The sequence below is a fragment of the Nyctibius grandis genome, chromosome 6 (genome assembly GCF_013368605.1).
Source record: "Nyctibius grandis isolate bNycGra1 chromosome 6, bNycGra1.pri, whole genome shotgun sequence".
NCBI lineage: Eukaryota > Metazoa > Chordata > Aves > Nyctibiiformes > Nyctibiidae > Nyctibius > Nyctibius grandis.
The window spans coordinates 64,865,349-64,883,339 of NC_090663.1; the positions used below are offsets into that span (position 1 = coordinate 64,865,349).

At 41.7% G+C, this 17,991-nt stretch overlaps 1 protein-coding gene across 3 annotated transcripts in view; it reads left to right on the forward strand.

Moving 5' to 3' along the window:
* The window catches only part of TECRL (trans-2,3-enoyl-CoA reductase like), a 72,383-nt gene that overhangs the window by 46,081 nt on the left and 8,311 nt on the right, over positions 1-17,991 (forward strand). For all 3 annotated transcript variants that reach the window (XM_068402552.1, XM_068402553.1, XM_068402551.1), the window contains exons 5-8: positions 10,669-10,784; positions 13,438-13,543; positions 15,298-15,370; positions 17,463-17,506. In XM_068402552.1, the coding sequence (XP_068258653.1) occupies positions 10,669-10,784; positions 13,438-13,543; positions 15,298-15,370; positions 17,463-17,506 (339 nt within the window). The remainder of the gene's footprint in view (positions 1-10,668; positions 10,785-13,437; positions 13,544-15,297; positions 15,371-17,462; positions 17,507-17,991) is intronic.

Below are 17,991 nucleotides of genomic sequence, written 5' to 3' on the forward strand. Positions count from 1 at the left end.
GCTACTGTAGTCAAAAGGAAAAAGAAAACCATTCTTCCTGCTCAACTTCAGACTTCTGTTAAAGCTTTCCTCATTTGAGCAGTGATTGTAAGTCCTGATTTATCACCTGCTGTTGTCTAGTTGCTACTCAGGCAGGCTACCAGAAAGATCAAAATAGAACTGAGAAAACAGCATAGAACTGTGAAATATATATTTTACCTCCAAGTATGTGAATTTCATAAGATTAACCCTGAAACACAGTACTTCAGTAAATATTTTTTGTAACTGTGATTTAAAATTAGGGATTGCTTAAATACTTTGACTCCTGAGAGCCTTAAATTACTGAGGCTAGCAGCAGAACTGCTCCATTTGCTTGGAATATAGTTCCTTAGGTAGTGCATTTTTTTGCTTTGTATTTGTACAATCCCCCTCCTTGCATGCCCTCCCTATATGACTCAGATTCCACACAGCTCTGCGATACAAGCAAATAATCACAGAGAAAACTATTGATTCTCTCTGATCCGAGTTACCACTTCAATAGACTTGTGCTGGTGTAAAACAGAGCTGGCTGAAAAATGGAACTGTATTTAATAGGTTTAAGATTATATTATACATTATTTTTCTGGAATAATTTCAAAATTTCCAGTGAAAAAAAAGATTCTGCTCAATTTAGAAATGTAGAGATTAATACTTATTTAAACCCGATAACATTTTTGAAATCTGAAAATCCACGCTTTCACTAATTGGTCTGTTCCCTTCTGGATGGCAAGCAAAATTACCACCTAGTTAGGCATTGTGGAAAATGAACAAGAAGCCAAGAGATCTGTGTTTGAAGCTTTGTGGTTATGCATAGCAGGTGTACACAGTGGGGAAGTGCATGCTGTACTGAATAACAAGGTGCGCCTGTTCTCTCAGGGAGAAGGCAGTGTTTTGGTCAGCGTGGTTCTCTTCTCTTACTTGCACAGTACACAGGTACTGAAGTTTTTCTGTTCTGTGGGTGTGGGGGGGTGGTGAATAGGGGAAGAGCAGTTTGCTCTGAGTGTGGCTGGAAGAGCTCACTCAGTGGTCCTGTAAACGTGGAACAATCCCATGAAGTCTGTGGGATGAGTGTGATACGAAGCAATTTATGAGTATTGATGGGTTTGAAAAAGAGACAGCCAAACTGCTGCAGACTCATTTTCTCTACCTTCTCTATACCAAGGTCAGCTTTGGGCTTCCCTTGGAGAATAACTTAAGATGTTTTCCCTAATTTGGGAATGGAAGAAGAGACTTCAGCAAAGATTTATAACCTCTCAATGGGATGTGGATGCACAGACAATTACAACAGAAGAAAAAAAGAGAGGATCTGAGGAACTGGCTGTCCAGGGCTTGTATGGGTGGACTCTTCAATGGGTTAAAAACTGGCTGGATGGTTGAGCCCAGAGAGTGGTGGTGAATGGGGCAAAGACCAACTGGTGGCCGGTCACTATCAGTGTTCCCCAGGGCTCAGTTCTGGGGCCGGTGCTGTTCAATATCTTTATAGATGATCTAGACGTAGGGATTGAGTGCACCCTCAGCAAATTTGCAGATGACACCAAGCTAGGTGGGAGTGTCAGTCTGCTGGAGGGTAGGAAGGCCCTACAGAGGGATCTGGACAGGTTAGATAGATGGACCGAGACCAATGGCATGAGGTTCAACAAGAACAAGTGCTGGGTCTTACGCTTCGGCCACAACAATCCCATGCAGCACTACAGGCTGGGGGAAGAGTGGTTAGAAAGCGGCCCGGTGGAAAGAGACCTGGGGGGTGCTGATCGACAGCTGGCTAAACATGAGCCAGCAGTGTGCCCAGGTGGCCAAGAAGGCCAATGGCATCCTGGCCTCTATTAAGAATAGTGTAGCCAACCGGTCTAGGGAAGTGATCGTCCCTCTGTACTCGGCACTGGTGAGGCCACACCTTGAATACTGTGTCCAGTTCTAGGCCCCGCACTTCAAGAGAGACGTTGAGGTGTTGGAGCGAGTCCAGAGGAGGGTGACCAAGCTAGTGAAGGGTCTGGAGGTTATGACCTATGAGGAATGGCTGAGGGAGCTGGGGTTGTTTAGCCTGGAGAAGAGGAGGCTCAGAGGTAACCTTATTGCAATTTACAACTACCTGAAGGGAGGTTGTAGCGGAGTGGGAGTCAGCCTCTTCTCCCTGGCAACTAGCAATAGGACAAAAGGACACAGCCTCAAGTTTCACCAGGGGAGGTTCAGGTTGGACATTAGGAAGTATTTCTTCTCAGAAAGGGTTATTAGACATTGGAACAAGCTGCCCACGGAGGTGGTGGAGTCACCATCTCTGGATGTGTTTAAGAAAAGACTGGACATGGCACTTAGTGCCATGGTCTAGTTGACATGGTGGTGTCAGGGCAATGGTTGGACTCGATGATCCCAGAGGTCTCTTCCAGCCTGATTGATTCTGTGATTCTGTGAACTCGAAGGTGTTGGAGGGCTGGGAGTCCCAGCAAACTAGTGGGCCAGTGTGAAGAAGATAAATGTAAGAAAACTCACATGATCATTGCTTAGGAAGGAATTTGAGATCAAGATAAAAGAGAAAGCTGAGGATCTGTAGGATGTATCAGTGGATAATGTCATTGAATATATTTCTCAGTATATATATCAGAGCTTGCATATTTTGTGGCTAATTCAAGCACAGCTAGTTGTGGGACAGGACCCTACAAATTCAATAAGAGTTTCAGGGAATTGTGGGCACCTGGAAAACTTAGCAGCACGGCCAAATAAACAGAACATGTGATTCTGTGTAAATCTGTGAGTGGCTTAAGAACAACTACAACAAAGTGCCAAAGAAAGAGAAATCCCCAAATGGTTTTTCATTGCTAAAATCTCTTGGATCAATAGATAATTTGATCATAGCAGATGATCTCCTGGGAAAAAAAAGCAGTCACTATTTCCTCTACAGCCCCTTTTCCAACTCCAATTATTTGTAACACAAAGCACTTACATTTTACAGCTAACAGTTTGTACTTGGCAAAGGTTTCTGCTTGAACATGTAATATTACACACAGTAAGTGTTACTCTACCTTGGTACAGCTGGCCAAGTCTTGAGCCGATCCCAGTTAAATGGTATGAACTTTCAAAACATTGTAACCTTTCAAAAAGGCAAATACACACACAAGATTGGTCTTATTTTCCATTAAGTCTAATACTTTTCAGCCTCCAGGGTTATCAGGAGAGAACAGCTTGCATTTGCCTGATTTCTTGCCATGGTTTTATATTGTTTGTGCCTTTCCTTGAGCCACATATAGTTCTGGCTCTATAGTAACTGCCCAGTGGCAGCATGAAGTCAACTGATAAGTGGAGACCTCTGAAACTGCCCAAATGGCTGACTGGGATTCCTCAGATGCTGCTTCTAATCAGGCAAACAGTGTTGCAATAATTTCTCTTGGTCTCAGGAACAAATGCCACAAGCTTACCACGAATCATGCCAGTGTGTCAATTTTTCCAATGCCAAAGGGAGTTATGGAACTACTAGGAAAATTAATTCTAAGAGGTGAACGTTTTAGTTGCTGTTGAGCACAGTACAGGCTGCAGAACCTATGCATAAATGTTTATAGTAACATCCTTGAGTTTTTACTGATTCAAGCACAAAAAGAAGGTAGAGGGAATTCAGTAAGCATAAACGGAACAAGCTGTTTCTTTCAGTTATACACAACTTTATGCTGAAACCCTTTCTGCTACTTAAGGAACAAAGATGGTGATGTATGGTGCTGATAAGTGTAGACCCTTTCCTATTTGTATTCAGAGTAACAAGGGAGGTTGACAATTTGTCAATCTATGCAAATTTGAGCAGTTTTAGTCCCTCTAGAATGTATAAGCCTGGCAAAATTATTTTGTATGGGGAATTTTTCCCAACTCCATACTGAGGGTAGGGAGAGGACAAAGAGGAGAGTGAACCAGTGTTCAGGAGAGTGAACCAGAGAGTGAACCAGTGTTTGGAAAGACCAGGTGCCCCTTTGCTACTGTTTGCCCACTTTGTCTGGTGACCTTGACAAGTCACTGAATTTCTCTGTATCTCAGTTTTCAGATCTGCGGCAAGAAAATAACAGTATTTTTCTCTTTGCAAAGTGCTTTGAGGCTTCTAGATGAAAAGCACTGTCAAAGAGCTAGCTGAGGTTATTAGTAATAGACAAGTGTTTAAAAGTGCTATTTCATTGAGGTACCTACATAGCAGATGAAGGATATACATTTTAAAGTGATACACATTATAGGGTAGATTTCAAAATGCTGTCAAAACCCCATAAAGATTTGGCAGCAAATCTGAACTCAACATAACTTGAGTGCCTTGCTGAATATATATAGGCACAAACATATATAACATGCATATATGTGTGTGTATAAGATAAGCATTTGTTAATTTGCAGTAATTTTCCATTTTGGTAAGAAACACGCAAAACCTTGTCCTCTCAGGGGAGAATCTTGACCAGAGTGTGAAGTGGTCTGATGCTAAACCAGTGGTTTTGGACAGCTCAGTCTTAGGAGAAGAGACAGGAGGAAGCTGGGATTTCACCTCCCTTTTTGCACAGAACGAGCACAGGCCTGAGTCAGGGAGAAACAGCATCCATCACTTTCACTCCCCAGCTCCTGAAGCTGTCCTGAGTCACCTGCAATTTGCCTATAAAATCTTACAGCAAATCCATCCATATCGCTAGTATTTGCAGTAAATATTGGGCTGCTGCCTGAAATACTCCTAGACACTGAGTCACTGCAAAATCTGCCCAGACAAGGGAAGTTTCAGGTGCCCCTGTGTGCGCTATTTAAGTTTTGTAGAATATGTCAGCCAGTTCCATGAGAACTGGAACAAAAATCATTGAATATACTAGCAGCCCTTAAGAATTGTACCAGTTGATGCAAAACTACTGCTGCTGAGGATTTTTGCAAACATGAAAAGACAAAGATTTTTGAAAAGGTGAAGATTCAGCGATGCTGCTGAAATTATGCCATTATCATCCCCAGGTAACTATATGGTCTTCAATGAAGGAGCAGAGCCTATGAAGTAGAAATTAGTCCAGAAATTAATAATGTTTCTTTATTATCATCAGCTCAAGAGTACTTAGGACTGGGATTATAAAAGGAGTTTGAGGTAGTTAGATGCTAAGTTTAATGTGATATGGGGACTTGGGGTCCCCATATCAGACAAACTGCCTGTTTGTCTTGGGTTTCTCAGAAATCTTAGCTACTCTCTGTACTCTCGCGCACAGTAGTGGTCTGCCTGTCTGATAGCAGTAGATCCTCCTTTTTATGCGATACATACTGTTTCAGTCTGACCCTGACTCAGGCCTGCAACTAGTGCCTTTGCCTCACATTTATCAGAGGAAACTAAGCTCTGCCCATTAGATAATTTATATACTGCACCTACTTTTCCATCAAAGTTACCCAGGACATGCTTGAGCTATTTTGTATCTCTGTCTGTGCTGAGAGCTTCAGGCAATGACCCAAAGTCATTGTCTGGCTGCAGGTATTGTCCTCATACTATGCCCTCCACTTCCCCTGCTTGAACCCAGGCATCCCATTGGCAGTGGAAGAGAAAACATCATGACCAGCACAGATGAACTGGGAAACTGCCCCTACATGGCATGGAAAGAGCTGCGGGAAGGGATCGGTATGGAAAAGGCTGTATGGCCTTTCCTCAGCTCTGCTCTGCAGCTTGTCATAAATGAGATAATGTGAGACTATGCCAAAAGGCAACATGATACAAGATAGGGTGTGTTGTGTGGTATTACAGAAAGGGCATGTTGTAAACATTACAGAGAGGAGTTAGCTGATGCCCTCCTGTGGATTGCTAATCCATGGGCCGCTCATTTATAAAGGTCCTGCTGGACTTCTTTCAGACTCCCTCCTGAAGTTTATAGCTTCCTTTTGTCCTTTTCTGCCTTTTCCCTCCGATACACATGGTTCTATTAACTCACAAAAATCTTTCCATTCCCTGTAGTCGTCTTGTTGGGTTGGTGTCAGGCAGTATGCCAGCTGCCCCTACCAGCCAGAAAATTCACCTCACATTCCCTGAAATAACTTTAAAGAGCTCCTTTCGCCTCTGCTGCATTCATATTTCCCTAAATGTACCCTCTGCCTCATCAGGTCTGGGATTATAATTCCTGACCCAGTTATTACTCAGTTCAGCAAGGTGTTACTGGCATGATCATCTGAACAGAGATAAAAGAAGCAGGTACAATCTGGCTCATGCAAGATGAGATGCCTTGCTGATTTGCAAATTAGCTATCCTATATTGTTTTCCGATTTGTCTCATCATCTCTTGAATGATGGAGACATTAGCTTTCTTTTGACATATTTCTGATCTCTGTTTTGTTGTTTATGTAGTAGATGTTCCCAGTTTAGGTATTACTGAATCAGGTCTCCAAGGACCTGATAATTGAGACAGCTAAAGAAGCTTGAGTTCAGCACCCTGTATGGAGCTGATGCCTGGGAGAGGTTTGTTTCAAGAACAGCACTTTCTCTATGCCACTGAGAATAAGAGGTATATAGAGAGTATATAATGCCAGACAACGGAGAGGAGAGAAGGAAGGTAAAAGAACTGGACATTGTACAATATATGAAATATGAAATAGAGTGTACAGTTGCTGAAAAAAGGGGCAATCTCCTGTTTTCTTTCTTCAGGGAGTTAATGATGAGCTCAACAGTTAAATTCTGTTAAGCTATGCACATTCTAATAGAGATGTAATACTCCTCCAGGAAAAGATCTTTGTGTTTACTATGGACCACCATATGTGGCTACACCAAATACATCAAAATAATCTAAGCAGGCCCATAAGATCACAGAATCACAGAATCACAGAATGTTAGGGATTGGAAGGGACCTCGAAAGATCATCTAGTCCAATCCCCCTGCCGGAGCAGGATTGCCTAGACCATATCACACAGGAACGCGTCCAGGCGGGTTTTGAATGTCTCCAGAGAAGGAGACTCCACAACCTCTCTGGGCAGCCTGTTCCAGTGTTCGGTCACCCTCACCGTAAAGAAGTTTTTCCTCATATTTATGTGGAACCTCCTGTGTTCCAGCTTGCACCCATTGCCCCTTGTCCTGTCAAGGGATGTCACTGAGAAGAGCCTGGCTCCATCCTCATGACACTTGCCCTTTACATATTTATAAACATTAATGAGGTCACCCCTCAGTCTCCTCTTCTCCAAGCTAAAGAGACCCAGCTCCCTCAGCCTCTCCTCATAAGGGAGATGTTCCACTCCCTTAATCATCTTCGTGGCTCTGCGCTGGACTCTCTCTAGCAGATCCCTGTCCTTCTTGAACTGAGGGGCCCAGAACTGGACACAATATTCCAGATGTGGCCTCACCAGGGCAGAGTAGAGGGGGAGGAAAACCTCTCTCGACCTGCTAACCACCCCCCTTCTAATACACCCCAGGATGCCATTGGCCTTCTTGGCCACAAGGGCACACTGCTGGCTCATGGTCATCCTGCTGTCCACTAGGACCCCCAGGTCCCTTTCCCCTACGCTGCTCTCCAACAGGTCTGCCCCCAACTTGTATTGGTACATGGGATTGTTCTTGCCCAGATGCAGGACTCTACACTTGCCCTTGTTATATTTCATTAAATTTTTCCCCGCCCAACTCTCCAGCCTGTCCAGGTCCCTCTGAATGGCTGCGCAGCCTTCCGGCGCGCAGATGATAAAGATGGTAAAGATGGTAAAGAGAAAGTAATTTTCTTCTAAATATTGGATGTTTTTTACATTTCTGCAGAAGAAAAATGCTCTGTGTTTTAAATGATCATTTTTTGTTTTTTACAAAATGGTATATCTTTTGTCCATAAACTACAAGCTATGATGTTGTTATTATTTCCAGGGTTTTGTTTAAAATTTGATTGTTATTTTTGCGGAATACATCAGCAGGATCTAATATCGTAGTAATTTTGTAGGCTTTTTGAGCATCTGTAAAAACGATAGATTGAACTGATCCTTAACACAACTAATAACTCCCCAAGCTCAGCAATTAGTCAGGTATAGGATGAGTATGAAGATACTAGGTAGGCTTAATTGCATATAATCAGTGAGAATCAATAGTAGAAGAATGCTGCTTGCCTTTGATTGCCAATGGTTAAAACCTATTGTAATTTTGTGTTAATTTAAGACTACTTTCCCTTTCACCCTCTTGAACTTATGGGATTTTTAGCAGAGTTTCTCTGCCTGCCTTTCTGGAACTCACTTTTCAATTCTGATTAATTTAAAATCAGTGGACCACAAAAGGAGAGCAGAGGCTGCAGCACGGGAGACGCAACAGAGGGAAATGACTGAAACTCACCCAAAAATGTAAAAAAACCCCAGACAACCAGCAAATTGAACCTTGTCCTCTAAAACAGAACGCTACTCAACTATGTTCCAGCAGTGTGATGCAGTTATGACAAAGGAAAATACAGTCCTGCCTGCCAGACAATACCTACTTTGATTGTAAATCTCACAGCTGACCCTGGATCGCCTGCCTTCGCTTGGGCGATTAACGCTTTGTGTCAGATGTGACTGACACACGGATAAGATGGGATGTTGTCCCTGGCCTATAAAGCACCCTGAGCACGCTGATGCTACTCGCCTCCACAAATCCCAACTCAAGAGCTGCTGTTGGTGCTCTCAGCTGCTTCTCTGAATTGCTCTGATGGGAAGCCTTGCATCCCCCCTCCTACATCAAAAACGCCTCCTCATCCAGTCACAAGGATTCAGGTATCACATGGCTAGTAGCTTTGGCTGTTAAATAGAGAGTGGATTTTTTTCCTAAATACTGAAGCTTTCCTTCTCCTTCAGCATCTGAAGTCAGCCAGGGGGGAAGGGGAGAACACTTGGTGCAGTGACAAGCAACCACAACATGGTGCCAAGTCCTGCCAAACTTTTCATGGCAGCTATGTAATACGTTCATGCCAAACCGATGATAAAAGCTGGCAGTTAGGGGTGTGTTTTGTGGTGCAGCGCATGTCTGAGAGAAAAAGCTTCACTGCAGCTCATTCCAAGCTCTTACACTGACCTGCCCAGGCCATATTATCTGCACCTCTGTCTCCTATACCACCATTGTCTCTATTTAGTGTATTAGATTTTAATAGCAGAGGCTGTCTCTTACAGTGTTTGCAGGGTGCCTATCAGTGGGCTCACAAACAGTTAGGAATAGACCCATACAACTGCTATTAGGACAAAACTCTAATAAGCCCTTGGCTGTGGTGTGCTCCACAATGATGTGGGCTCTTAGACACTCCTTGATGAAATGTTTTCTTACACACACACACACACCCCCCCATGCACCCCCGCTCTTGGGATCATGCAGAGTCTAAATGGAGCCCAGAAATCATGGTGTCATGTGGAACAAAAGAGAATTTGAGATTTCCCTTGTAGAGAACACTTAAGTCTGTTACTTTTGGAGACAGTCCTGCTATGAAAGGCTGAAATTTCAAGAAGTTTCCCTCTGTAATAGAGGAAAATAAATGGTACTGAGGGTCTTAAATGAAGAAAACTTAACTGCAGAATATTTCTGAAGGAAAATCTTTCTGTTCCAAAGCTCTTCTGAAGAGCGATTAAAGGAACAGCACATTGGGGGTGGGACTGCCTGCCAAATACTGCTTTTGAGAAAGGTAGTCTAAATTCAGTGTTGCTTCCTTAAGCCATAGGTATTTATCCATTACAATTCTATAGCAGTGCAAATAGCCACCTTAAAACTAGACGGCCCATTCGTTATGAATCTTTATCCCTTAAGAAACACTATGCACTTGAGTTATGATTTGCCAGTTGCTGGTCCTTGTAAACATGTAGGACTACACCATTTCTATTTTATTCTGAGGTTCATTCCAGTGGGGACAGATGATAAAACCCAGAACTCACATCACTCTAACCATGTTTTACTTCCTCCAGCTGTTTGTATCTTAAGAGTGTGACCTGAACAAAAAAGCAGTACAGGCTGTACCAAACCAAAGCTCATGGCAGCGCTACAACTCCTCCTTCTCCCTCTGCTGCTGTATCTCCTCTCAGCTCTCTGTGGCTAGCAGGGGGACAGTGGGGAGATGAAATTATTTCTTTCTGTTTTACAGGGTAACTTGTCCAGTTTGCCCATCACAGGCTACTTCTGCTGATGCCTGTGCAGGGCGGAGTCCCACTCGGTCACTGAACAAAGGCTCAAAGCACCAAACACCAGGCAGACAGGTTCCTGCTCTTCCACCTACCACCAAATGTCAAGCAATGATCCCTGCCTTCCAAAGGTCTCTGCTAGCAACCAGGGTTCAAAGCTGTGTTTGTTTCTGTCATGCTTGCTTGGCTTTTAACTGATGTATCACTTAATGGCAAAAAACACTGGCAGAAAGCAAGCTGCCTTCAGCTTTTGGGCCTTGATTTTCAGTGTTATTTAGATTCCAAACAGGCATCTGATGGCACACGCAAGAGTATAAAGAGGAGATAACTGTGTTTTTTGACCACTTTCTATGAAGCCTTCCTGACTGGGTTAATGTTCTGCACAGAAAGCTCTCTCTCATTTCCTAGATGGATTTGACTCCTTTGCTAAAGAGACAGCAGAAAAAAACTACGTGTCATTTAAGTCCTCAAAATGAAGCCAAAATGACATTTGAAGGATGAATAGGTGTTGTGGATAGGGGTATTCTTTTTCTCATGCCTTTATTGTTACAATTTCCTACTCTGATACAGCTGTTTTCTTTTTCCTTTCTAGTTTTTTCTAACAGAATACACCGGGCCTCTTCTAATATATCTGCTCTTTTACATTCGCCTCTCAACTATTTATGATCAAGTGGAAAGTACGAAGAACTTCCGCCACCCAGTGGTTCAGTAAGTGACACTTGTGTGAACTATTTTCCTGGAGGACAGGGAGCCAGAGGGATGGAGACTGCATTTCTAAGGCTGAGGAGGTTACAGGGGGTGTGAGGCTACATGCCTGGTCTCATAGTCAGTGAGAGTTTCTGATTGTTCTTATCAATAGTGGTTTGGCATTCTGGCAACACTCATAAGCCTGACCGAAAATGGGATTCCAGTTGCAATGGTCACTGCACCTGGTCACAATGGAAGACGTAGTATTTTCCCCGAATAGCTTGCACTCGGGACACACCCTGAACAGAAGGTGAAATAATAAACACAACGAGCAGTAACCCAAAGTCACTCTGAGCAGAGGAGGACAAGACTTCAGGTGTCCGACTCCCAGTCTCTTTACAGTGCATTCCAACTCATAAGGTGAGTAGCATCAGTATCCAGCACAGAAGATAACTACCCCCATGCCAGCTCTCACCTAGGCACAACAAGGATGAATTTTGAGAGGTCTGCATGTCATGAGTCAGGCCAAGAACAACTAAGAAACTCAAAAGAAGCGTCATAGGAATTCAAGAACTGGTAATGTGATTTTTGGAACCAACCTGTTCAAATGGTAATTGTTCCCCAAGGCCATACACAACATATTTGAGTTCTGAAAGACTTTTAAAAAATAAAACACTTAAGTGAAACAAAAACAAGAGCTCAGCCACTGTTATAGAACTGTGAAGAACACAGGTTGTGTCTAGCTGTACAGAAACAAATCAGAGGAGCTCATAAAGAAGCATAAATCAGATAGCTTTGCTTCTCTCCATGACCGCAACAGTAACGCTAACAAGGAAAAATAAATAGCTCCGATATAATACAGTAGGAGCTGACCACAAGGAAACACAACCTGCTTATTCTGCTAAGACTCAAGAGCATGCCAAATGCAATGAAGGGAGGACAGACAACCAAGATAGCTTTTTGCGACATTTGGCAGCCCCTGACATTCCCAAGCCTTCTGAAGGACTCTGGAAGAAACAAAGCAGACCTGATCAATGAGAGGGATTAAGAACTGTTACAAACAAGAAAGTGGCAACCAGCTACACACAATAACTGCCAGGGAGGTTCAAGACACTGCCACCACCAACTGTACCCTTCCACAGGATGGTGGTTAATGCACTAGCCAGGTTGGGAACTTTCACACTTGAAGAACTTACTTCTCTTCAGTGTGATTGTCCCCATTCTGGGGGATTAGTGCCTGGCAGAGTGGTGGAATGTGATCAAGGAAAGCCTGTTGGCTGTATAAATTGGAGCACTGGAAGTGGGATCTCACACAGGGAACTAGGAGCCTCAAGGAAATGTACAGCTTTCCCACAGCACTTTTTCCACACTATGATTGCAGAATCAAGGGAGCTGGTATACAGCACAGAAACACAGTAAGTAATAATACCATTTACAGATGGAGGAACAGAGACTCGGAGAGACATTAAGGGAGTTACTGGAGCTGGGAATGAGAACACAGAATAGCTGACTTCAAATCCAGAGCTGCAAGACACTTGCTTTCCTTCTCTTGCTCATATACTTAAAAGGAGAGAGTTTCTGGTAGCACAGAAGAGCCAGCAACACTTTTACCTTCTTTTAAGTGGTCAAAGGGTGTGCAGAATCCTTCCAGTGACTATTCATTAACAGATTCATCTGAGGTCCCCATCCTAAGACAAATTAATTTTAAAATTCCCAGCAAAGCTGGAAGTTTACTCCAGACTTTGGATAAGTCGTTAATTGTTTGAAATTTTCTTAACTCAACTCTCTCTGGTTTAAATACTTTGAAATTGTTTAATCTTTGACTCTGGCAACCATACAAGATGCATAACAAAAGTATTTGAGATTTCACATGCTGAAAACCACTTTTCATTTAGGTCTTATAATTGGTTTGTAGTGAGACAGACTCTGGTAGTATGGTAAATGTAACCAAGATAAAATGCCACCAGGAATCGCCTTTGATATTTGTTTCTGAAACTCAATCTCTATGAGTAGCAACTCATTCTCAGAAGCAAATCAGCAACGCTTGTTATTGTTTCATAATCTTCCTCAAAAGAGAATCAGTATAATAATTTCTACAACAATTACCTCATTTCTTTGTAACAGGCAACAAAAAAGCCATTAGAATGGATTAACTTTGCAACAAAATCTCATTTTGCATCCACAAGGAAATGAAATACAAACTACCTCCATGCAGCTACATGAGTTGGCAAAGGACAAGGAAACCATTCAGAAGATATTCAGAATGTTTCTAAGTATCAAACACATCCTACAGGAGCATTAAGGTGGCCTTAAAACATGGGAGACATCTTTTGGAAAAGCACAGCAAATGCCCGCTTGTATACACAGCTGTCCTGTTTTAATGTCTTGTCAGGGCTATGTATCACATTCAGAGCTTGAGGAGCTCTTTTTAATTCAAGGCTAGTAAAAATAAGTTGCTTCCCTGCAAAATAAAAGCAGCTTTGTATAACACTGAAAATGATTCCATTAATCTTTGGCTCCAGATGTTTCAATTAAGACAATATCTTAAATCCCACAATTTCAGTGTGACTCTGCAGTTTTGGAATATTAGTCCTTATTCCTTTTGTGACATTAAACTGTGCAGTAATAAAAAGCAATCTTTCACTTTAATTTCCTTTTTTTTTTTTCCTTCCAGCTTGGCCTGCTTCTGCCATTGTTTACACTACATCAGACATCTTCTGGAGACGTTATTTGTTCACAAGTTGTCGGGAGGGCACACTCCTCTGAAAAATATGATAAAGGTGACAATATGTTTATCATTTTGTGTAAGAGAGAATATCCTCATATCAAAACAGTCCTTGGAAGAAGATAGGAAAATAAAAAATAATTTATTTTCTAGCTCCAGGAATTATGATTAATCGAAATAAAAATATAGGAAGAATTTCAGGGCCATGCCCCCAAGAACATGAACTGAAATCAATGTCCATTTTAGCTGCTGCATGTCAATGTCCACTTTGACTTACACACTCGAGGGGCTGATTATCATGTCTAGGATATTTTTCAGACTCATGTATTATGAGATATACTGCTGCAACATCTAGCAATGCTAACAGAAATCACACTTCATTTCCTCAGTGCAATATAAATATAAAACAAGAGACAGGCCTTGCATTAAGAAGCTAAAATCAAATTACAAGTAAAAAAAAAACATATTCATCTTCTATAGGTGGAGGCCTCAAGAAGGAAGATACTGAGCTGGCCTAAATTCTTCTGTCTCCCAAAGCCTTCCAAATTTCAGCTGTGTGTCATTACTTATATGTTCTCCTTTCTTTTATGTCACATACTCAATCTCAGTCATTTTGTATCACCCCGCTCCCCATCCCATTCAGTGGGGTGTAAAGACCCTCCCTTTAAAAGTTTTGCAATACATTTAAGGTTTTAGTGAAGGAGATGATAGATAAATGTATGGCCATGATAGGGGGCTCGACTTGATTCTAGTCAGAAAGGAGGTAATGAGATGCACAGCTAGAGATGCTGTTTTACAATACACAGTGTTTTAAAAAAAAAAAAGAGGAATACAAGCTAAATAGCTTTGGAACAAGAGTGCTATTTCCAAAACAATTAGTGCATGTGTAAGTTAAAGACCCACAGTTACTGTTGTCCCCTTCTGTCTGTGGTACATGTACCACAGTAGCATTGCATAAAAAGATTAAAAAGAGAAAGCCTCACTTGCAGCCCTACTTATGGGATGGAGCTCTAGCCAGTCCCAGCACACTGCTCTTCCTGAGAATGTACTGACCCTTAACATAGACATGTAGGAAGGCTTTATCCAGTCTCCAGGGTGGTTTCAGTTGCTTGGCTGCTGGGTTTTGTTTTTTCCTTGTACAAACGATGGGAGCAGTGACCCCTACACAGGGCAAGAACGTGATCACATTATCTCTGCTTGGACTTTCCCAAGCCCATGGCTTCAGCCACCAAGCAAAGGCAGCTGGGGTGCTGCTTTTTAACAAGAGGATGAAGTGGGGCTGAATACATGGGAGTAGATGCAGTGTGTAGCTCAAGTATCTTTATAGGAACTGTGTGCCTTTTTTTTTCCGGGGTTAAACCAGGCCTATTCAGTTTTACTCTTTATTGTCTCAACTGGTTTAGCATTCTGTTTGGCTAGCTCTATCTCGCTTGGAAATGCTAAGTTTAAGGTATAGTAACAGCTCAGCTCTTTTAACCAGCCTTACACTTTTAATAGTACAACTCAGAGAAATGTGCCCTTCAGCAGTAGAATCAAATAAGGAGAAAACAAATGTCAATTCCTACAACAGGCATAAAACACATTCAACACAATCAAAAAAATATACACTGTGTCCCGTTTGTTTTTTTTTAGTGGCTTCATAGCATCTTAAAGAGATCTGTATTCTGTGACTCAAGAAGCCACTGCAGTCTTTCGATGGTCATCTGGGTTTTGCACTTACCAGAATTATTTTTTATAAAGTTATGGTTTGTACTTACTTATCATCCTTTCTAGCAAGAAAAAAAAAAAAGTATCTTTTGTCCATTGCAGGGCTGTGCCTTTTACTGGGGATTCACTTCCTGGATTGCATACTACATCAACCATCCACAATACACGCCACCATGTATGTATAACTAGAACACAAAACTGACCTTGGTTTTAAAAAGTTTTTGGTATGCAACCTTAAGTACTCCAAAATTAATAGATGGCCCCCACGTGAGATCATGTGACTAATCTATCCAGAGATTAGTCTTTACTCCCTGTCAGAAGGAAGATTGTTGTGCAGGAGGCATTCCTGCTGTGCCACTGAATGTACGTTCCTGTGCAGTGATGGTCAATCGCTGTCCAGTTTTATGAACTGGAAATATTGGAGAACTGGAGAAAACACAAAGATCGATATATTTTGCTCATCTTCACAATATTTGTGTTAAGAATGCAGGAGAGAACTAGAGCTGGCTGCATTTTCTTGGAGGAGATATTTGGTTGATAAAGATACATCCTTTTCATGGAAATAAAGATTTCTTTTTTTTTTGTGAGAAACCAGTAAAATTCAATCAGATACTGCTGGTAAAAACGAAAAAAATCCCATGTCTTTTGCTTCCAGATTTCATGCATCACTTTATTCCCTCTTGTTATATTTTACTTTTGCACTGCTGTTTCTTCATGATTTTTTTTCTTCTTGTTTGCTCTTTGAACTTTTGCTTCTTTTGAGCATAATTGTCGTAAGTTTTGTTTCCTGCTACTTTACTTTCCTTGCTACACCTTAGTCTTTCTTTTCCTCTGCATCTTATACTTATCTATGAGCTTTGGGAACAAAGGGTTTGCTTTTTCATTTTTATTTGCACTCAGTTAAATTACTAATTTTTTTCAATCAACATTTTCTCCTACATGGCACTTGCTTTCTTTTCAAAATAACACAAAGTTCTGTTTCAAAATGTTATGATTCATTGGCACAGTTGACCAAATTCAAAGACAGTTGAATTTGGTGTGGCTTTAACAGTAACGCTACAAGCAATTTTGAAACCTCCCTAGGCACAGTTTTTAGCAATCTGGGCCATCAGATCAGTAGGTGCAGCTTCTTTATAGAGGAAACCATTTGTTCAAGACACAGCTTTCCAACAGAGAAAGCATTACGAAGAACTACTTCTAATTGCTTGTCACTGCCTTAAAATGACAATTATAGGCACATGGGTCTAATGCTGGAAATAACCAGCCCTCTGGCATAGTTAGCTGGATCAGTAAAACACTGATGGTTTATTTTGTATGCAGGAGCATACAAAAAACCTCCACAGACGTATCCAGAGAGGCTGGTTTGGGGACAGAAAGGCAAGCAGGTAGCTGCAGAACGCTATGCGGGAGTGGTAAATTAAACCAGGATGACAAAAGGCCCATGAAGAACATCTGCTTAGTAGCTACATACTCACATGTTGACATGTGCTGGTTGCTCTGAGGAAGAGTTTTAGTGCGTGCCCTTGGCACCACAGAGAAGTCATGTGCCAGTCATTGAAAAAGGGTTCTCAAAAGTAAAGGCTTGATGAGACTTGGTTAGGGAAGTAAGGTACATACACGTGGTTTTGTGTCCCTCAGCCATGACTAAGGTTTACTTGGGAACTGTAAACCTTTGGAGATGAACATGATACAGCACTACAGTGGTCTGGGGACAACAACAAAAAGGAGAAGGCAGGCAAAGGGCAGGTAAAAATTGCAAAGGCTAAATATATTTCTTGCTTGGTAAGACTGTGAAGTAGATAGTGGCTATATAGTAAATCCTCACTACTAAAAACACAATTTAAAAAGTAATGGATAAATGGATAGGTTATGTCTTGGGCTCTCTGCTCATGGAGGTAGAAGTGCCTATAGATAAGGCTGTGACTCCTGGCCTGGTTCTGCTACTGACCTTCCCTTCATCCCTCCCCTTGCCTTTCCAAGGAGTTTAACACCACCAGCTGCTTTGACAAGGCACTTGGATATATGAAGCTGACAAATACTAGAAAAAGTTAGGTGAAAACTTGTTGAGATCAGTGGTGAAGAGACTGGCATTTCTAGAGTACTATTATATCTGCATTGTCTTCATTTTGTGTGTGATAATACCTAGTTTTTCTGCAGAGCCTGTCAGGAAAAAAGTATTTCTGCTCCTCAGCACTCGATTAATTTCTCCTGTAGCAAACCATGTGCATACAGTAAAATGCAATTTATAATTTCATTCTATTTTCTAGCATTTGGCCACAGACAAGTTTCTTTTGCTGCCCTTGCCTTTCTGGTATGTATAAAAATAAAGTTTTATTAATGATTGTGGAGTAGGAGTAACTCATGATTTAGCAAAATGCAGTAATGCTGCTGCACATTCATGCATACATCCATGCTCACAGCCCTGTGTCCTGTGCCTGGATTTAGTGATAATCTATTAAGGTTTCTAGGCCAGGAAGTCTAGTACTATTTACCTATAGAGAGAGTAATGTGAAGTACTGTATCTGAGAGCCACGAAAACATCATCAGCATTATTACTACTCATAATTGTGTAAAAACCCTAATATTTAGACAGATTGGAACTTGTCATTTTTAAAACACTGAAGAATTACATCCTAAGTAGACTTTGCAATAGTACTGTGTACCCTGATTAGCTTAACCTCAACAGCTATTAAAAACAATAAAAACAATCCCTGCCAAAGCAGGTTAAGCCAATGGAAAGCACAGGTGATGAAGGATGGCTGAGACTACTGAACCTGATGTTTGAATGGACACAAC